General features: G+C 40.5%; 1 protein-coding gene across 3 annotated transcripts in view; it reads left to right on the top strand.

Annotated features, from left to right (window-relative positions):
• Positions 1 to 22,488, top strand: part of LOC126351133 (sodium- and chloride-dependent GABA transporter ine) — a 340,642-nt gene that overhangs the window by 290,518 nt on the left and 27,636 nt on the right. For all 3 annotated transcript variants that reach the window (XM_050002576.1, XM_050002579.1, XM_050002578.1), the window contains 3 exons: positions 780 to 914; positions 4,482 to 4,704; positions 5,231 to 5,498. In XM_050002576.1, coding sequence (XP_049858533.1) covers positions 780 to 914; positions 4,482 to 4,704; positions 5,231 to 5,498 — 626 coding nt within the window. The remainder of the gene's footprint in view (positions 1 to 779; positions 915 to 4,481; positions 4,705 to 5,230; positions 5,499 to 22,488) is intronic.

The following is a 22,488-nucleotide window of genomic DNA, read 5'->3' on the forward strand; positions in this document are numbered from 1 at the left end:
TTGAAACAGATGGCACTGTATGATCAAATATCTGTGTACCAATTCTGAAGTAATTCCAAAATGTATCTTCGTCTTTTCTCAAGTCCCTATGCAAACAATAGAATTATTCTACAGTCATTCTCTCCTTGTTGATTTTATGCCTCCGCTTATGGCTGCCTTGAATTAATTAAGAGAGCCGTGTCTTCTATTAAAAACAAAGTTGCATGACCAAGCAAAAATGACATTGACGAGATACATTACACTGTGTGCTATGTGAATGCTCAATCACATTCTCTCTCTTTGGAGAATCTGCTACACATCACATCGTGGGCAGTATAAATTCTGCTATGTGAATATATGTGGAGTGCACTACCTAGTGAATTCTATAGATATAATCTAGCAATAATTATTGTAGTATATACCTTGTGTTCCACAACACAAATTCCACATAATAGTGTGCAAAGATGAGCAAAAAGTGAGCAGTTGTTACCTGGTACCTTTCCGTACAGCCAGCGGGATTTTGTACTGGCTCCATGTCACCAAGGAGTTGGTGGTGTGAAGATGGTCTTGCTTGACTGAAACCAATTACAAAATAAACAAACATTAGTTGCAATTCAGACTGACTATTTTTTGTTTACTATTTAGAAGAGTGCTGCTTCCAATTAAATTATTAAAAAATCTGTCTTATTATAATAATGTGCATTTCATGTAAACTAGGAAATTAGTACTTGAAAATGGAATGTAATTTGAGTGTTTTTATAACAACCATATTCCAACAACTACTTCTTTTTTACATGCAGGGGTCTTCTTGGTGCCATATTTTATTATACTAATAATATGTGGTATCCCAATGCTGTACATGGAACTAGCTGTTGGGCAGTTCACCAGGAGAGGGCCCATCGGTGCACTAGGAAAACTCTGTCCACTTTTTAAAGGTGTGTGGTGCTCACGGGATGCTACCAAAGTTCCTGCTGTAAGTTAGGATTGTAGAAGCCATTATTCATAAGATCTGTGTCACATATCACAGAATATTCTCTCTCTCTCTCTCTCTCTCTCTCTCTCTCTCTCTCTCTCTCTCTCTCTGTGTGTGTGTGTGTGTGTGTGTGTGTGTGTGTGTGTGTGTGTGTGTGTGTGTGTGTGTGTGTGTACCTTCATTTGTTATGAATTACAAAGTGAAAGGAACTTGTCGTCAGGAGGTAACAACATATACTTTATAAACACATAGGAGACAGTAGCTGTAGCTGCACCTTTTAATATTTCTGCTTACATTTATGTTAATTGGAAGAGGATGAAACAAAACAAGCAACTGAAAATAAGACAACATTGTGAGTGCTCACAAATCTACGATGGAAATGTACTATGAAGGAAATAGGAATACTTGTGCATTTTGCTTGTACTATCATAATGTAGTGGTACAACTCTCAAATGGAAAATGAGACATTTATAGTGTGTGTGTGTGTGTGTGTGTGTGTGTGTGTGTGTGTGTGTGTGTGTGTGAATTTTGTGGTATTGTTAAATAAAACTACCTTAGGCAGAAATATAAAACAAAAATGTTGTACCCAGTTGAAGTATTGGTCTAACCAGAGGAAGGCCTTAGACACAGGTAACTGATTCAACTCACATTTTTTTCAGGTTGCTTGTGTACAATCTAAAATGAAAGATATATTTGCTCAACAACTCCCCATTTTTGAGGAAAGTTCCCCTTAAGTTCATGACGCACAATCAACTCACTGTTGATTGGATTGATAGATAATTGAAAAATGAGAATTTTTCGTCAACATATATGGGATCTGTAAACACACATTCCTGTCAAATCAACAAACGAAACTTTATCTATTGCCGTGGGTTGTTAAATGAAAGTGCTGCTGCCGTAACAACCAAGACATCTGGCTGGGAAGCAGTAAACCTGTGTTAGATTCTTAGTTGCATTATGCAGTTCTCTCTCTCCCCTTGCCACCACTTCCCTCCCTCCTCCACCCCCCATCCCCACCCCTACCCCTACCCTATCCCTATCCCTGCATTAAAACTGGTAGGGACAGGTGGGTTAATAAGGTAAATAAATCAATAAAGAATAATAACAAATTGGGCATATAAATTTATCAAATGACTTGGATCAGAAAAGAATTGAAATTTAAAGCATCATTGTAGCACAAACTTCCAAGTAAGACTGCTGCAAAGATGTGTATTCAACAAGCGTTTTTGCATGAGGGAGAAAAACTAACCCTTGGTACAGTTTGTTGTGTATGTGGACAATATCCAATACAGAATCTGGAAAATTGTTGCCTAAATTTTTCTCATGCTTATAAGAAATTATAATTTGGCCCTTGGGATATAGATGATGTCAGTTGCTTAACTGACTCACTAAAAGTGTTTGGTTCACTTGCCCTAAATCTGGGAAATAGGATAATTCAATTTACAAAACATACTTTGAGAACATTTCAAAACCATACTTCCTGGGGTGTACAAACTAACTCCATCAGGTATGATAACAGGTTCATAGACAACGAGGGTCAACTGACTTTCATGGCAGAAGTAGTACACCAAACTGCACCCCTGTGTGCCATACATGTGATGTTTATTTTTGTCACTGAGTTAAAACATTATTTCAAGGCTTCAAAAATACAATCTGCTTCTGGAAACCCAGCAGGAATTGCACAATTCACAGCATAACTCATGATCAACTTTCATCACTGATTTTTCAGACAATGTTAGCATGTGTGTGGTAAGCATTGAAATTAATTTCTGAAAATAAAATATTTTTAAATGTAAACAAAGTTTTTTTTTTCTCTGAATCTTTGGAAGGAATGATGTAATTGCTCAAATATTGCACTTGACAGATGTTCTCGTGCTGCAAGGGAATTTGCTTCAAATGTTTATACACAAAGTACCATTAATACAATAGTTTGAAGGAAATTGAGGACATGGAACAGAGTAAATGAAAGAAACATTGTAAATTGATCAGGATTAAATTCTTATTTTTTTTACTAGCCCAAATCATTTGAGAAATTTTTTGCGTATCTTGTTATTATTTCCTTTTGATTAGTTACCCTTTTGATTAGTTACCTTATTAACCCTCTCATGCCTACTAATTTTGAAACATAAAAAAATACAAATAAAAAAAAATTGCAGAATGCAACTGGAAATTGAACACAGGTTCTCCAATCTGCAGCCAGATGCCATGGTTAGTACATCAGCAGCACCTTTGTTAAACAGTGTTTACATTATGGATGTATAAGTAGCAGTCAAAAACATTTTTTCCTCAATTTCTAGGAAAATATGTGTTTGCAGATCTCATGTATGCTGATGAAAAACACTTAGTTTTCATTTACCTATCAATCCCTTCAGTTCTGAGTCAGCTGTGCATAAAAAAACTCTTGGAGTAGTTATCTCAAAGATAGGGGGTGTGGGGGACACATTGTTGAGTCAAAATATCTTAATCTTTCAATTTAGGTTGTGCAAAAGAGCAAACTGCCAAATGCAAGCCTAATCAGGTGGCCGTGTCTGTAGCCTTCTCCTTGTGAGTGATTTCAATTCCTTGCCTGTAAAGAGAATGCTTAATTTGAGAATGGAAAATCCAGGTTGGAATGTAAAATATAATGAAAAGGGTAGTTGCTACTCACTATAAAGTGGGGATGCTGCATCACAGAAAGACACAACAAAGACTGTTGGAAAGTTAGCTTTCAGCCAACAAGGCATTTGTCAAACATAGAAAACATACAGACATGCACAAACTTGTGCAGATGCAGCTCACAAACGTATGACCACAGTCTCAGATAGCTGGAACCAAACTCACTTTATGCAACTCAGCATCTCTGCTCTATGTTGATTATTCAATCTTTTCATATAATGTTGATGACTGATGGAATGATCTTTATATGTACTCATATGCTGGAGTCCACATAGCAAGCGCATATATGACCCCCCCTCTCCTCCTCCTCCCTTTATTTTGTTTTTTCATCATCAGTCATCTGACAGGTTTGATGTGACCTGTGTTGATCTTTTCATCTCAGAATAGCAATGGCAATGTATGACCTCAATTATTTGCTAGACGTAGTCCAATATCTGACATGCTTTACAGTTTTTACTCTCTACATCTCCCTTTAGTATATGGAAATTATCCTCTGATGCCTTAGCAGCTGTCCCATCATCCTGTCCAATCTATATATTCATTTTCTTCCTTATTCTGCAGAGAGCCTCCTCATTCCTTACCTTACCAGTATATGACCATAAGAACTGATAAACAATTAGGTCAGTCAATGAAACATTATTGAATTCAAAAATTGACTGGTTATCCCAAAACATTCTACCAATTATGCTGAGAAACCATCAGAAATAACTCCATCTATTTCGTTTAAGGTACCTTTTTAACAGAACTTTTGTCATGTAGACAGTGTCACAGTCAATAGCTCATACTCTGATGTGCTAAAGGTAATTTTTTTGTATACAGTATTTTTAAATCTATTTCAAAATGTAAGAAAAAAAATGATCTTTCTCTTTACTAGGCGCTGGACTGGCAAGTGTTGTAATATCGTTCATTATGTCCACATACTACAATGTCATTATTGCTTATGCAGTTTACTACTTTTTTACTGCATTTAAGACTGAAGTTCCATGGCACGAATGTGGTCATCGATGGAATACTCGAAACTGTTGGACTTCATCAAATCTGAAGTTTAACTTCACAAAATCAAACAATTCCAAATCACCTACTGAAGAATTTTATGAGTGAGTAATAATTAAAGGATAAAGTATATGCTATTAATGAAATTTTATAAACAGTATGTATTTTCAGAAATTTAGGTTAAACATTTGTTGCTCAGAAATTAAAAACTGAGAATGATAATTCAAATAGAAACCATTTTGTTTGCTATATGTTGCTTAAGTCTTTCAGTTTCTGAGATGGCAAATGTATTGACAGAATCATTTGTGATGGACAGGGTGTTCTATAATTACTCTAGAAGAAATAAAATGAGTACGAAATAAGTCAATCTCTCTTTTTCTCCATTGAATGGATCTCATACTTTTCAAAATTTCTAGTTCAGATTTTACCTTTGGTGACCAGTATGTGTGAACCTCTAACAGGTCACTGTGTTCATGTAGCCATCCATTATTATTTTCATCCATAGTGTGTATGATTATTCTTTGTTAGTGTAATCCTAGTCCACTCATAAATTTGTATACAATTCTATTTAGTTGTAATTTGATGGTATTTCAAGATATAAAAGTGTAAAGTGTGTTTTTTTCCCCTCAGAAATAAGGTCCTAAAAATGAGTGGTGGCATAGATGAGCTGGGAGACATAAGATGGGAGCTAGCAGCTTGTCTTCTAGTTGCCTGGATTCTTGTTTACTTCTCCATATGGAAGAGCGTTAAATCCTCTGGAAAAGTGATGTATTTTACCGCCACTTTCCCTTATATATTGATTATAGCTTTCTTAGCACGCGCACTCTCCCTGGATGGTGCAGATCGAGGTCTTAGATACTTTTTTCAACCACAGTGGCATCTTTTGGCAGATTCAAAGGTAAGAGTACTACTACTAACAGCACTGCCAACACCACCATCACCACCACCACCACCACCACCACCACCACAACTATTACTGCTGCCAAACCTACCTCCCCCATACAATTGTTGCCAGTAGCAAAAATGTTTGAGAAAAGTCCTTAACTTGCTAATCCTAGAGCTAGCTTGTTTTCACTGTTCTATGTGTTTTGTCATCTCCTTAATGTATTGCTTATGATGCTAAACATAGGTCCAAATGACAATCAAAATTAACTTTCCCAAATATAAGGGAGAATGGGTGTAGGTGGGGCAGCTTGCATGCTTCAGCAACACAGATAACCATACCATAGGTGTAACCACAACAGAGAGGTTTTTGTTGAGAGGCCAGCCAAGCACATTGGTCCTAAAGAGGGGCAGTGGCCTTTTCAGTAGCTGCAGGGGCAACAGTCTGGATGATTGACTGATTTGGCCTTGTAACATCAAACAAAGTGGCCTTGTTGTGCTGGTACTGTGAACGGCTGAAAGCAAGGGAAAACTACAGCTGTAATTTTTCTTGAGGATGTGCGACTCTACTGTATTGGTCAATGCTGAGTTTGTCCTATTGGGTAAAATATTCTAGATGTAAAATAGTCCACCATTTAGATCTCCAGGTGGGGGCTACCAGGAAGACTTCATCATCAGGAGAAGCAAAACTGGCATTCTACTGATCAGAGTGTGGAGTGTCAGCTCCCTTAATCGGGTATGTAAGTTAGAAAATTTAAGAAGATAAATGGATACGTTGAAGCTAGAAGTGGTGGGAATTAGTTGTGTTCATTGGCAAGAGGAACAGGACTTCTGGTCAGACAAATAATGTTTTAAAAATGCAAAATCAAAAAGAGGTAATGCAGGAGTAGGTTTAATAATGAATAAGAAAATAGGAATGTGGGTAAGCTACCATGAACAGCATAGTGAACAAATTACCGTAGCCAAGACAGACATGAAGCACACACTTACCACTGTAGTACAAATTTATATGCCAACTAGCTCCGCAGATGATGAAGCGATTAAAAAAGTGTATGATGAGAGAAAAGAAGTTATTCAGATAGTTAAGGGAGATGAAAATTTAATTGTTAGGGGGACTGGAATTAGATAGTAGGAGAAGGAAGAAAAGGAAAAATATGAGTAGTATGTGAATATGGACTGTGGTGAATGAATGAAAGAGGAAGCCGCCAGGTAGAATCATCAGTTTGTATACATGGAAGAGACCTAGAGACATTGTTATGAACTGTGGATTAAAACTGAAGAAACTGCAAAAAGATTGGAAATTAAGAAGATGGGACCTGGATAAGTTGGAAGAACCAGAGTTTCAGAGGGAGCACTAGGCAGCAGTTGATAGAACAGGGGAAAGGTGCACAGTAGAAGATGCATGAATAGCTTTAAGAGATGAAATAGTGAAGGCAGCAGAGGATCAAATAGGTATAAAGACAAAGCCTATTATAAGTCCTTGAATAACCTAGGAGATACTAACTTTAATTGATGAAAGGAGAAAATATAAAAATGCAGCAAATCAAGCAGGTGAAAGGAAATACAAATGTCTAAAAAACGAGATGAACAGGAAGTGCAAAGTGGCTAGAGGAGAAATGTAAGGATATAGAAACATATTTCACTAGGGGAAAGATAGATACTGCCTACTGGAAAATTGAAGAGCCTTTGGGAGAAGAGAGAAGCAGATGTTGAATATCAAGAGCTCAGGTGGAAAACCAGTCCTAGGCAAAGAAATAAAGGAGTATACAGAGCATCTTTAGAAGGGAGATGAACTTGAAGATAATATAATAAGAATAGAAGAGGATTTAGATCAAGGTGAGATGGGAGATATGATACTGTGAGAAGAATTTGTAGAGAGCACTGAAAGATGTAAATCGAAACAAGGCCCCAGGAGCAGACAACATTCTGTCAGAAGTACTGATAGCTTTGGGTGAACTAGCCATGATAAAACATTTCCATCTTGTGTGAAAGATGTACGTGATGGACAAAATACCCTCAGACTTCAGGAAGACTGTAATATTTACAATTCCACAAAAAGCATTTGCTGACAGGTGTGAAAATTGCCAAACTGTCAGCTTAATAATTGTGTTTGCAAAATACTTAAACAAATTCTTTACAGAAGAAAGGAAAAGCTGGTAGAAACTAACCTCAGGGGTCTTGAGTTTGGGTTTTGGAGAAATGTAGGAACACACAAGGCAATATTGACCCTATTATTTACTTTAGAAGATAGGCTAAGGAAAGGCAAAGCCATGTTTGTAGCATTTGTAGACTGAGGGAAAGTTTTTGACAGTGTTGACTGGAATACCCTGTTTGAAATTCTAAAGGTTGCAGGGGTAAAATACAGGGCACAAAAGGTTATATACAACTTTTACAGAAACCAGATGGCAGTTATAAGCATCAAAGGTCATGAAAGTGAGGCAGTAGTTGAGAAGGGAGTGAGGAAGGGTTGTAGCTTATCCCCAATGTTGTTCAATCTGTACTTAGAGCAAGCAGTAAAGAATACCAAAGAAAAATTTGGAATATGAATTAAAGTTCAGGGAGAAGAAATAACAACTTTGAGGTTTGCTGGTGACATTGTAATTATGTCAAAAGACACCAAAGGTCTAGGAGTAGTAGTTGAACAGAAAGGATATTTGGAGGAGGATATAAGATGGATATCAACAGAATTAAAACAAGGATAATGGAATGAAGTTGATTTAAACAAGTGATGCTGAGAGAATTAGATTAGGAAACAAGAAACTTAAAGTAGTAGATGAGTTTTGCTATTTGGGTGGCAAAAAAGATGATGATGATGATGGCCAAAGTAAAGGGGATATAAAGTGTAGACTGGCAATCCCTAGAAAAGCATTTCTGAAGAAGAGAAATTTGTTAACATCCAATATAGATTTAAGTGTTAGGAAGTCTTAGCTGAAGGTATTTGTCTGGAATGTAGCCATGTATGGAAGTGAAATGCGGATGTTAAACAGTTTAGACAAGAAGAGAACAGAAGTTCTTGAAATTTGATACTGCCAAAGAATGCTGAGGATTAGTTGGGTAGATCATGTAACTAATGAAGTGGTACTGAATAAAATTGTGGAGACATGGAATTTGTGATACAACTTGACAATTTAGTATTGGAAGTGAAGAGTGTGTGTGGGGCAGGGGGGGGGGGGGGGGTAAAAAACTATAGAGAGAGACCATGGGATGAATACAGTAAGCAGATTGAGAAGGATTAAGTAGCAGTAAATATTCGGAGATGAAGAGGATTGCACAGGATAGAGTAGCATTGAGAGCTGCATCTAACCAGTCTTTGGACTGAAGACGACAACAGCATCCATCCAGCGACTTCTACGGATCATATTGTGACAAATAATCAGTTTTATAATGGAAGGAAGTTTAGCAAACACCTAATAATGTCTGATCACTTCTTACTTTCCTTATGGTTAATAGTATTGTGCAAGGCCTCAACTGGATGCCTGTTTTCCATCTTATGCATCCAACCTGTTGTGTGTAACTGTATAATATGGATGAGTGCTTGTACAGTACAGTGTGTTGTATTTTCATGTGAGTATGGAAAAAAAGGAAAGAGCTAATAGTACCAGTGGAGCTGTTAAGCTTAACATCCTCATAAGACAGATGGATCAAAGTCAATAGTATCGAATGTCCTCATTCTGTGAGAAATTATGAAAAAGTACAGAATTTGACCTAAAACATTGGCATAGTGTTGTTATTTGGAACCTTACACCACTACATCTCCTGTAACTACTACCTGAATAGAAATGACAAAATATTTTACACTAAAACATAAGTGTGTACATATGTGATCAGAGACTGGTTTCTGATTACTAAATACTGTTTATACTCTTTCTTTTCTAGCATCCATCCTGTCATATAGGGTGCATGTTTTATTGATTTGTCAAATTTTGTTTTATTTTAAAATTGTGACCAGTAGCTCTTTCTGTCACCATTGTCATATGTAAACCTAAGGGTGCAAAGTTGTGTGTGTCATCAGTCTACGAACTGTGTGAATTATGTTCTGTGTGTTGTACTTTGACTGTTTGTGTACCATATTTTCTGAAGTGTCGATTGAGGCTCAGCCTATTTACCTGACTGCCCATTGTACCTGACCAATTGTCGTGTATCTACCACATGGATACGATAGAGTTCTGCTTCACCTCCTCAATTGCAAATCAAGCCATATGAGCAGGACAATTGAGGACTATTTCTGCAACTTCAAAAGAAACTGAGAAAATAACATCATAAGATTTAGTAAAAAAAATTCTAAAATAAGCATTACAAGCTGAATATTGAATTACTGCACTTAAAGCACCTAAAGCTTCTACAAAGTCTTCAGTTGTTGTGATTAAAATTCTTCTGGGTATTAAGCCGTGTCATTGCTAAAAACTAACAACAATAATAAACGGCCTTCCTCAGGGCACGACGAGCCACGCACTGAGGAAGGCCGTTGCAATTCCGCCAAAACGTCAGTTTTAGTTTATTATTGTTGTTAGTTTTTAGCAATGATGCGACATAATACCCTGAAGAATTTTAATCACTATGATACTGGCCGTGGTAGCTGAAGTTCTTATTTCTTCAGTTGTTATTTAGATGCATTTAATGAAATCTTTCCTCCTAAAACTCCTTGGAAGAAATCTGAATAAACTGAAGTGCTGCTGTAGGGATAAAGAAAAGCTTTAGTATCAAATAAAGTCGCCCAGTAAGCTAAAATTTAGCAGAAATATTGAGTCTATGAAGTACATTGAGCAATTTAAAGCTATATTTGGAGAAGTTCTGTTTGGCAGTTGAAAGGAAAGCATAGTGTGTGTGTGTGTGTGTGTGTGTGTGTGTGTGTGTGTGTGTGTGTGTCAGTCAAACCATCAGTGTCAGCACAAATGTAAAGCTGACAGTGGCTCAACAAAATGTGACAGGTGCAATCAACTGACACTAGCATATGTAAGCAGAGCTTGGCACAAGGTGAAGGCCAGGTCCAAGATAGTCGAAATCTTTGTTAGAACTGGTGATCCAGGCCTAACTGAAAGGTAAACATCTGACAAGGGAATAGTCCAATCTGACATGTTGAAACTGCTCCACAAATTTTTGTGCAGGAGAAAGCACTATAAGAAACACAATGCCAGAATTTTAGCTCCTAAGACCCACTGCAAATATGTCTAAGAAAATCCCAAAGTCTTAGCTCACCAGGCAGCTGGAGGAAAGTACTCCCTCACCATAACTGTAGCAGAAAGTGCATGTGCATTGCAACAAATACACATCCTTTACTGATGGCAGTTGGGAAACAGGTAACATTGCACAATATGATCACAATTTGGAAAGTAAATTCCCATTTCCGTTAATTATTTTGCTGACACAGTTGTTCAGTTACTATTGGAATGCAGTCATAATCAGCTACTTCTCCTGAAAACCTACATATGTGTTACCTATAGTTAATTTCTGGAATTCATTCAGATGATGACATTTGACTAGACATTTTGTATTGTATTGTATATTTATTGGTCCTGTGAATCATACACTGTACAGGGGTACATAATGATATAGGACAAGTCAAATAATTTGCAATAAAGTTTAACAGAAAAACTATTGTATGATTGTATGATATGGAAATAACATTTTACAAATACACAATTAAATTTTACACTCACACATTTCATACTTTCGGTCTTCATTATACAGACACACACATATATTTAATAGACCACATATAATACACAGATAAATCTACATGTACACATTTCTTATTTTGGCCTTAATTGTATAAACTATTTAAGTTTTTCATATATTTACATTGTAGATAAAAATTCATCTACACTGTAGTAGCAATTCTGTAGCAAGTAGTCACTCACTGCAGACAAGAGTCACGTGTACAGTCGATGAATGCGATGACACTTTTTTATACAATAATACCAGTGATAAATATCAGTGGTTTATCTTTCTGTGGCTTTATATCTGCCTTCAGGAACCTCAAACAAATTAGGTCACCAAACTTTTAAAAAAAGTCTTGTAATCAATCTAGCAAAATCCGCAGTACTACGTCTAAAATGTCCTCCTACAAGTTGCAGAAAATCATTGATTGCTTCTGTTGGACTCTTGGCCTGGACATAACATTATGTCTGTCTTTAGGAGGAGGATGAAAAGACTGTTAATATAAATTGGATTCCACATGGCACTAATTGTCTGATTCAACCCCTCAATAAAGAAATTTTTTGACAGTGTAAAGCATTTTTCAGAAGATTGCTGGGCAATATGATTTTTGGTAGCTCTTTGTCATTTCAGATTTATTAGCATAAAGGTATTGTTAAACTTCAGTCATTTGAGCTTTGTCAGTTTACAACATCATATTTTACAAATTCGATAAAGTATGCAGCACAACATGCAGAACAACAGCCACAACCATTTTATATTCTGTCTCAATTCTGTCCAAATAAAGCAAGTAATTATTGTGAAGTGCCTGAATGCATAAATTTGTATTTTATCAGGTGTGTCTTTTGAAATGAAAATATTATTTTTCATCATGGAGCACAAATTTCACATTTTTTTTTTAAGATTACAGGTAATGAACAAGGAACGAACCACTTCATTGTTAATAAGATACACATTAGTCAAACAGTATCACAAGAACTGTGCTACAGGAATTGCTAAAATTTCATGCTGATAAGTCCCAAATGGTGGAAGTAATCTGTGATGTAACACTGCCTTGATTTTGCTTCCTTTGCCAGTCATTTGTGTAAAATTACATCTGCAACAGTTTATCTGTCAATATTAACTACAAATTATCCAAAATATTAATGATTTGAGACATTTTTTGTGTGGTTTAAGTGCTTAAAATTCATGTTGTGCAATTCCTTTGTCACAGCTGTGTGCCCTTATTTGTCAGATCATGCACTAGTCAGACAGGGTTGCACAAACCACTGTTAAAAACTGTTTTTCATGCAGCAAAACTGGGCAATTTCAATTCTTTTTTTAACACTTGCATTGCACCTTAGGAACTAAACTTTTGAGTGTGTTTCTGTTGGCGAATTCCTCCTGTGTGAAAAATTTCTGGGTGTGGTTCGGCAGGTCATATTGTATCATTCCCTTGTGAGTCAGTGCCTCTGCCCATGCCATGCTTTGTGTGCACCCTCCATGACAGTGTTCTGTACTATTCCACTGTGATATTTACACCAGTTCATGTGCATCCATCTTGATGTACTCTAGGAGGCATACTAAATCCCTCCCCCCATGAAAAGGCCTTGTATGGCCGAAAATCCCGTAGTTTCTCCCTTGACATCCATCGGAAAACCAGGAAGAGGGCGAGATTCCCCAGCAGCGAATCAGCTGCTGAAGGTGACAACACTAATGCAGCTAGCTCCACCAGAAAGGCTGAAGATTACAGAGGCTGCAGTGGCAGTTGGTCGATTGGGTTTGACAGAGGCCAGGACTCAACCCTTTGTGAATGGCAGGAGGGGGCCCCTCAGTCAGATTTCATGGGCTCCGCATCGCCAGTCGCGGGAGCTATTCTCATTAGCACCCCAGTTCGCCATCGAAGGAAGGGCAGCAGGGATGCTTACTGCCACAGCTGTGAACCCCTCGCCAGCCCAGTGTTGTGACTGACCCCGTAGCCCAACCAGATTGGAGACAGCAGTGGTGTGAGTCCCACAGCTGCTCCCAATCAGCATCCACCGGAAACAAATGCTGAGCTTTGGGGATACTACATCCGCAGCCATCCTTGCTGTCAACTAGATGGTGAGGTCCAAAGGACAGCACTTTGAGGAAAATGGGGCAGATCGCAATGGTATGGGACATGTGACTTAGGTTGCAACAAGTCCAAGAGACTCCATGACTTGTACCCATGCAAACTCTCCATCAGACTCCACCAGTTCATTGGTGTCACCCAGGATATGCGGCTAGAAAAGTAGGCAGTGCATGATCGTGGAACTCAACAAACATGGACTTCAGGCTTGAGCATTCACATGACTTGCTCCACTTCAGAGTTAGAAGCTGGATGAAACAGAGTGGTAGTCAGATGCTAGATACCACTGCAGATGGAAAAATCCACAAACCTCTGCACCACAAATTTCTGACTGTTATCAGTGTCAAGGAGAGCCCTTGATAACAAAATTTACCCAAACTGTGCAAATAGTGGCTGTTGACATCATGTAGGACAATTTGGCAATGTACAAAAAATTCAATAATGTACAGATCACCAACCACCTGGTGCTGCCCAGAAAAGGGCTGCAAAGTTGACGTTCACCCAGTCCCAAGAGTGCTCCAGGGCTGGCAAAGGGGAAAACTGACATGTCAACACAGCCTGAGTCTGTGCACAGGCTGCACAAGCCCACAAAAGGTGTTCAGCACTGTAATCAATTACCAGCCAGCAAGGGTGGCACCGTGCCAAAGCCTTCAAGTGAGAGATATCTCTGTGCAACACATGCAGCAACTGGAATATGTGAGAACTCATTACTGGAGGGATGGCCATTTGACAGCTTTGATCCTCCATGGTAGGCATGAGAATCCCCTGGACAACATTGAGCTGATCCTACACCAGAAAAAATGTACGCCACACTGAATCAGTTTCCAAAGGGGTGCACTGGAGCCATTCCATCTGGACTGTTGAAACAGTTTTCCAAGGAAGTGGGTCAGTGGTCACCCCATTACATCAAAGGAAAATCCAGTAATATCTGCTGCAAGGAAGGCAGCATCCAAATCAAAAACTTAGGCCACCTTTCGATCGAACTCTGGATCAGGGCTCACCACTCTTTGGTGAGTACATGCTTGGCTACCATGGGGCCGCAGCCTTTGCAGTGCTAATTCCCTTTCTGTGCCACATGTCTATCCTCCTGCTGTTCTTTTCCCTTCCCGTGGAGACTAAGTCGTATGTCTTCGAGAAACCGAAGTTCTTGGTAGAACTATGTATGGCTTTGTCCTGTCCACCCGTCTTTCTTTCCCTGTCCTTCCTTTTCTTACCCTTCCTCCACTTTTTCATTTGAGATCTCTCTTTCTCTGTGTCTTCTTCTTCCTCTCCCCTGTGTGTTCCTGAAGGCCAGCCCACACATATGACAGGTAACTGGGTAATGCATAATTCCCGGTAATGCATAATTCCCAGCACTAGGTTGACAAGTAGGGCTTGTACATGCCTCCTGGTAAAGGCCAAGCCCAGGGAGGGGTGACTGTCTGAGCTGTTACCTTACTCTATGCTGACTGGTCCCTCTATCTGGAGTCTAGGAGGTGTAGACAATCACCTAAGGTGGATGAGCCCCCCCCCCCCCCCCCCCCCCCCCGCCCCGAGTGCCCCCTCCCCCCAGAAGGTAGGAGCTTGCCATTGGTAATGCTGGCAATCATGGGGGATTCCTCTGCAACGAGTTTCTCATCTCAAAAACATAAATGGGTTGGTAAGAAAGAATCAATGCCTCATCTGGCCACACAATAATACCTTGTGGTGTCATGCTCTGAAGATGGTCATAATTTCATGACAGTTAATTCATTTGTTATTCAGAAGGGTGTAGATGCCATTACTGGTCCTGTGAAGTCCTGCTCTCAGAGACATTGCTTTGGAGACAGATAACACCTTTCAAGTACAGAAACTGCTTAACCCAACACTTCTCCACAGTTACCCTGTTAAAGTAGAGGCCCACCCCACTCTGACTTCTTCCCATGGTGTCATATACACTCGGCTGCTTGATGGCCTGACTGAGGCTGAAACAACAGCCTGTCTCACTGACCAGGGAATGGCTGCAGTTCACTGTGTCATGAAAAGGGTTGATAAAGGTACAGGGACAACCCACACTTCATTCCACACATTTGCCTGTGTGGTACATCTGCCAAAAATTAAGGCTGGTTTCAAAGCTATTGCTGTCAGACCATATATCTCGTATCCCACACATTTCTATAAATGTCAATGTCACAATAACACTTGTGAATCTGGTGAAAAGCGGCCAAATGTGTAACCTGTGGCAAAAGAACTCATGATGGGGTGTGTCCACCTCCTTCCCCTCACTGTATCAACTGCAAGGGTGATCATGCTGCTTCCTCCTGTGACTGTCCAGTGTACCTCAATGAGAGAGCCTTCAGGAGATCTTGGTGAAGGAAAAGGTTCCTACTAACATTACTCAAAAAATGTTAGCTAGTCACAAACCTTGTACACCACCCTCTGGAAACTGTAAGTACAGTTCTTTCCACACCCCGACCTACAAGGTACATGGCTACGCAGACTTGAGACTTTTAGTTTAGTGCCACAGTTGTGCAATCGTACAGCTCCAGTGTCACACCCTCACCTTCACTTGCTGTGGGCACACACCATACCAACAAAGCTTCACCTACACCAGTAAAATCACATGTCTCACAAAGAGAAGCACAGAAGTCCAAAGAGGAGTACTCCTGTGTTGACTTTCTGCACACATCTAGCCAATTGACATTTGGGTATGTACCTGAAAAACGCCATGGTTATATGAACAGCCCAGCAAGACAGACGATCCTCCCCTCCCCTCCTCCTCCTCAGCGTTATTGTTCAACAGTGTCATAACGCGATACTGCTCAGCTTGCTTGTCATCTCAAGTGGTCTTTTCTCACCAACATACACTTGAGTGACCATTTCCTCAGTGTCATTTGTTTGCTATTGCCTATCCCATCTGTGCATCAAACCAACTGGCAGCTCCACTCCTCACTGGCCACTTTCAATGAACACCATTTCCCCTGCATTGATGACCAGGTAGAATACCTTACAAACACTATTCTTTCTGCTGTGGAATGTTCCATACCTCTTACTTCTCCCTCACCATGACATGCCCCATCTCCCGACGGACTGAAGCATGCTGCAATGCAGTCTGCATGCAGAGATGAGCTCTCCACCTTGTCGCTGCATTTTTGGTGATAGCAGTAGGGATAGTTGGTTTTCTTTTCAAAGCTTTTTTTAACAGTTTTACTCCCTCTTCAGTTGTTTGGGGTACTCTCTGTTAGATTTCATTCCTGGTTCCTGGTCTGATGATAACAAATAATATCACTGTAGATGCTCTTGATATCTCATACACCATGGGCTTATATTTTGCAGACAGTATGAGATTCACCCACTACCATCCTGCCTTCCTTTCTCTGAAATGGGTGGTGGAGGCAAGGACCATATCTTTCTCCTCTCAGAATCATGAATGTTACTATACTGATTTTGCTATGAGGGAGTTTACAAGTTAACTCTCTTTGCCCATGTCATCCACTCCATGGCCAGATAGCGTTTACATTCTCATGTTGCAACACCTATCTCCTGATAACCTACACTTTCTCCTCCATATATACAGCCACATTTGGAAAGATGGTGCATATCCCAGTCACTGGCGTGAGACTGTTCTCATTCCCATACCTAAGCCTGGTAAGGACAAACACCTTTCGTCCAGCTACCACCCAATTTCCCTCACCAGTAGCATCTGCAAGGTCGGCTGGAGCGGTGGCTCGAGTCTGGGAACTTCCTCACTAACACCTAATGTGGATTCTGCTGGCACCGCTCTGCAGTTGATCATCTCACCTTGTCGACTCATATAATGAATAAGTTTTTGCAGAAGTGGCAAACTGTGGTCGTGTTTTTTGGTTTGATTTATACCAGTTCCTTGTCTGTCCAAAACTGGATGGATCTATCTTATGTCATCTCAGCACCATACACCATACACCTGCTGGGGATCGCTATCCTCCGTATTCTGTACAGGTGGGGCTTCTGGTGTTGCCTACCCCTTTTTATCTAGAAATTTTTAAAAGATCATGTTTTAAGGTACATGTGGGCTTGGCTCTATTGGACACTTTTATTCAAGAGAATGAGGTACCTTAGGGTTCTGTGCTCAACGTCATCTTATTTGCCATGGCCATTAACCCTGTTGTCCTGCCAGGTATCTCAAGCTTTCTTTTCATTGATGACTTTACAATCTATTGCAGCTCTCAGCAAACTTATCTTTCACTGATGTTTTGATCATCTTTACTTATGGAATGTCAACAATGGCTTCCATTTTTCTGCTGACAAGACTGTCTGTATGAAATTCTGGCGGTGCCAGGAGTTTCTTCCCTCGTCCCTATATCTTAGCCCATTCGTTCTTCCATTTGTTGACACAACAAAATTCTTGGGACTCACATTTCATAGGAAGCTCTGCTGCTCTTCCCAAGCCTCTTACCTGGTAGCTTGTTGTACTTGTTCCCTCAGTGTTCTATATGTTTTTCCCCGTTATAGGGAGCAGATCGGACTGTTGTCCTCTGTTTATACCAGTTCCTTGTCTGTCCAAAACTGGATGGATGTATCATAAGTTTGTTTGCATGTCCATGTATTTTATGTCATCTTAGCACCGTACACCATTGTGAAATGTGTTTAGCCACTGGTGCCTTCTGTGCTAGTCGCCTTGAAAGTATTTATGCTCGGGCTGCTGACTTAATGTTATCCCGCCAGTGGGATGTTGTCCTCAGTCACTACATGAGCCATCAGTCTTCTAGGGCCAGTCATCCATCTTATGCTGCTGTTTTTGATGATTCCCTTGATTGCCAGTATTAGGTCCCCCACCTCGTCTGTTGCCTCTCGAAGTTCGCTTTCATTTTTTGCTTTGTCAGCTTTGGTTTACACTCCGTGCCATGTTTCCAATGGGTGCAAGCTTTTCACCTCCCTACGTACGTGCTGATGTATATGTTCATTTTAAACTCCATTCACTTCCTAAGGACACTACTCCTGGCCTGGTGTATTGCAACAAGTTTCTCAAACTTTGCACATGGCTTAGGGGCTGTTTCTTTGTCCACACTGACAGTTCCAAGACCAACCGTGGTGTCAGATGTTGCTTTGTACCTGGCGATGATCCTTTTCAATATTGGCTTCTTGACCAGAGCTTGATTTTTACTGCTGACTCTATGCCCTTTATCAGGCCACCCAGCAGAGCTGGTATCATGGTCTCCCAAATTGTGTCATCTACTCAGATTCCCTCAGTGTCCTTCACATTTTATATTCAGTCCACCCTTTAGTACAATGGATCCTACATCACTCACTCACTCGCTGCCGGGGGGAAGCCAATGTGGTATTCCTATGGGTTCCTGGTTACATTGGCATGCCATGAAACGAGGCTGTTGGTGCTGCAGCAAAGGCTGTAGCTCTCCTCCCTTGGCCTGCTAGTTATTCTGGTCCCTTGGATGATGTTAGTGTTGCTGTCTGTCAGCATGTAGTATCATTTTGGAGTGAAACAAACTCGGGACATTAAACCTTTTCCATTAGCACAGTGACTTCCTCTCAGCCATCACATCCTGAGGAGGTCATTTTAGCCCAGCTGACTATAGGATACTCAGTCACTGCCATTTACTAAGTGGTGATCTTGCCCCACTCTGTGCCTACTGCTCCCAACCCTTGACAGTGCACCACTTTCTGATCTGGTGCCCATTTTTAACTATTTACATTTAATCTACATTTGCCGTGTGCTTTATCACATGTTTTAGTGGATGACACACCTTCGGTTGTTCTCGTTTTACTTTTTATTCACTGCAGCAGCATGGTAAAGCATGTCAATGATGTTTTGAGAAATTTTCCCTAGGGACATCCTTGGCCTTGCTGCTTTTCTTTTAATGTTGCTTGATCAGATATTTGCCTTTTTGCCTCAGGTTTTTATTTAGTACTTTTTTTTCTTATTTTATGATGTGGGTACTTATCACCTTAGAAGTTTTGTGGCACAAAGCACCAACCTAAAAAAAATGGATCAGGACCATGACAGTGCATCAATGTTTGCATGCTGGGCAGTGGTCCAGTAACAAATATCATAACTCTAATTACTGAGACACCTGTGGGCAGTCTCATGTGGTAGCTTAGACTGAGGGCTGAGTAAGGAAACCAGGGGACTGTGGTCAGTGATGAGTGAGAACTTTGCTCCATACAAGAAAACATGAAACTTTTTAATACCAAAAATGATAGCCAGTGCCTCCTTTTCCATCTCCAAATAGTTATGTTGTGCCACAGAAATTGTCTTCGAAGCCTGGATGATGGGCTGCTCAGTGCCAACTGAGTTCCATTGCAGCAAAACCACAGCAGTCCACACCAATAACATACTGGGATGCATCAGCTACTAGGATTAATGGTATACCCAGCATCATAAAGGAAGCCAAACATAGAGCAGAGTGCGAACACTGCTTGAGGTATTCAAAAGCCTGTTGACAGTCCACAGACCACACAAACCTGATGCCATTTCTTTAAATAGCTCCATAAAAAGGACAAGCGTCCACAGCCTGAGGGATGAACTTAGCTGGCAGTCGGATGGGGGCTTCAATGTGGTCATCCATAGGATTGAGGCCATCATTGCTAAGCACGTCTCAAAAAATCCACTACAATCAACTTAACGTTGTGTTGCTATTCCTTCACCGTATATGACCTTAGTATTTTGCACCTCCCCACTATTCTTCCTTTTACATAATATGTAATCAATTTGGCTTTTATTTTCACAACTCCTGTATGTTGTTAGTCTTTCTCGTTTTCTTTGGAAGTAGGTATTCATAATCACTAGATCAAAAGCCACTGCAAACTCCACTATCTTTTTTACCTCCTAATTTCTCTCGCCATACCCCCATCCTCCATGCCACCTCTCTTCCCTACCTTTCCTTCCGCCAACATGACCATTTAGATCCCCTCCAACTATCACTCTTTCATTCTCTGGTATTCCGACCATTACTCCATCCAAATCACTCCAAAAGTTTTCTTTCTCATCCTCCGAACATCCCGCTTGGGGTGCATAGGCTGTTAGCACTGTTACCATTTCTCCGCCAAACATCATCTTAACATACATGATCCAATCATTTACTCTGCTTACTTCACATACCTCTTCTTGAAGCTCTCTGTGCAAAATAACTCCAACTCCATTTCTTGATTCTAGGCTTGCACTACTATAAAGTAGCTTATAGCTTTCAGCTAAGATCTTTGCCTTATTGCCCTTCCACCTTGTCTCTTTCACACGCAAAGCCTTTATCTTCCTCCTCTGCATCATGTCTACTATCTCTCTTCCCTTTGCCATCATTGTTCCCACATTTAGAATTCCCACTCTGATTTTGAACACCTTTGAATCCTTCACAAAACGTCTCCCCCGGAGATCCGAATGGGAGGCTATTACTCCGCAACATTTATCTTGAGAAGCATCCATCATTCCTCTTGTTTTGGCAATGTTTTTTACAGCCAGATGCCCTTCCTGCTGCCAACCCCCTTCGCTTATTAGAGGGGCGGAGGCTTGCTAGTTTTGGTCCACCCTGGGTATTTTATTTCCCCAGTATCCACCATACCTGGTGAGCGTTCCCCTATCTGCCACCGGGGAGGTGCCCAATGGGAGACTAGCAACTCCACACAGGAGGGGGGGGGGGGGGGGGGGGGAGAAAAAGACATCTAACCCAAAAATCTTTTGTGCCAACAGTGAATATACCACCAATAGTACAAGTCACTATTCCAAATTCTTATAATGCACTGAGGTGGAGAATTGTCACCTCAAAGGAGTGCACTTTTTACTATAAGATACAACTTACCAAGTAAGGTAGTACAGGAGCTGACACACTGGATTCGCATTCAGGAAGAGGATAGTTCAAGATTTCCTCGAGCCATCCTGATTTCCATTTTTTGTGATTTCTCTAAATTGCCTAAGGCAAATGCCAGGAGGGTTGCTTTGAAAGGGCATGGTCACTTTCCTTCTCCATCCTTCCTTAATTCGAGCTTCTGTTCCGTCTCTAATGACCTCATTGTTCACGAGATGTGAAACACTAATCTCTCTTCTCTAATTAAAGTGTTTGCATACGAGGTAGCACATTAAAGACATTCAAACTGACACTTGCATGAGAAACATTGCGGGTCAGTGATACAAGCCCGGAGCTCTTGTTGTGCTCATAATCTCATAAAATACCACACTGCTGGATGATAACAGGGCAGCCTTATCAGTGGATTGACAATATGATTTAACTGGCAGAGCAGCAAGAATTGGTGCAGATAATTTTTCCACTTTTTGCAGATTCATCATAGCTGGTGAACAGTGTTGAGGAGGCTGGGGAGAAACTCTGCCGGTGCCTGGTGTTATCAGTGTGGCTTGAGTACAGTGTTATTCTGTGTGAGCATTTCCTGCATCTGCTCCTACTTCAGCTTTTGTTGCTGCTGCTGGAGGTGCAGCTGCTCCTGCCAGCATTGCAAAAGTTCCAGGTACACAGTGACTACAATGTAACACTACAAAGAAAAAAGAGTAGTGTTGCATGCATAAGAATGTCCTATACCACCACTTTTGTATACCACGTTTGTATTCACACAAGGCGTGACAATGCTACGAGCTATCACTGCCAGCACGAATGTAATTATATGAGCTGATGGTGCCTCGATAACAAAGCCTGAGAGCTGAACCCCAGAAGAAGGAACGAAGTTTGAGAGTCTGAACACTGTATAGAGACTGGCACAGGGATAAACACAAAAGTGACCAGTGCAACTTACTGACCCTACCATGCAGTAACAGAGCACAGCATAAGGTGAAGACCAAGTTTGAGCTATTTGAGATCCACATAAGAACTGCCAGGTCAAGCTTAACACCACTGAAAGGAAAACATCTGAGCCAGTGGCTTTGTGGATGTTTCGCTTTGCGTGTGCCCTTCATGACAATTGTTCTATACAATATACATGCCAACTCATTTACACCCATCTCATTGTCTGCTGATGGTAATATAAGGGGGGGGGGGGAGGGGGGGAGAGAGAGAGAGAGAGAGAGAGAGAGAGAGAGAGAGAGAGAGAGAGAGAGACTATAATCAGTCCTCTTCTTCAATAATATTCAGAAGAAAATAATAGGTATGAGATAAACCATTAGCTGACTGTTGCATGTCTGTCTCAACTTCTGTGGATTGCAGTCGCACAATGTATTTCTATCTCCCAAAAACACATGGTTTATTGTTATGCTACAGAAAGAGCAACTCACAAAAGTCTTAAGTCTTTATGTTCCAAGGCAGACTCAGTGCAAATTAATGTAGAATCCAGTTTCTGATCATCTTCACACATGTAGCAGAAGTAAAGCACC

Source organism: Schistocerca gregaria, chromosome 1 (assembly GCF_023897955.1).
Source record: "Schistocerca gregaria isolate iqSchGreg1 chromosome 1, iqSchGreg1.2, whole genome shotgun sequence".
Taxonomy (NCBI): Eukaryota; Metazoa; Arthropoda; class Insecta; order Orthoptera; family Acrididae; genus Schistocerca; species Schistocerca gregaria.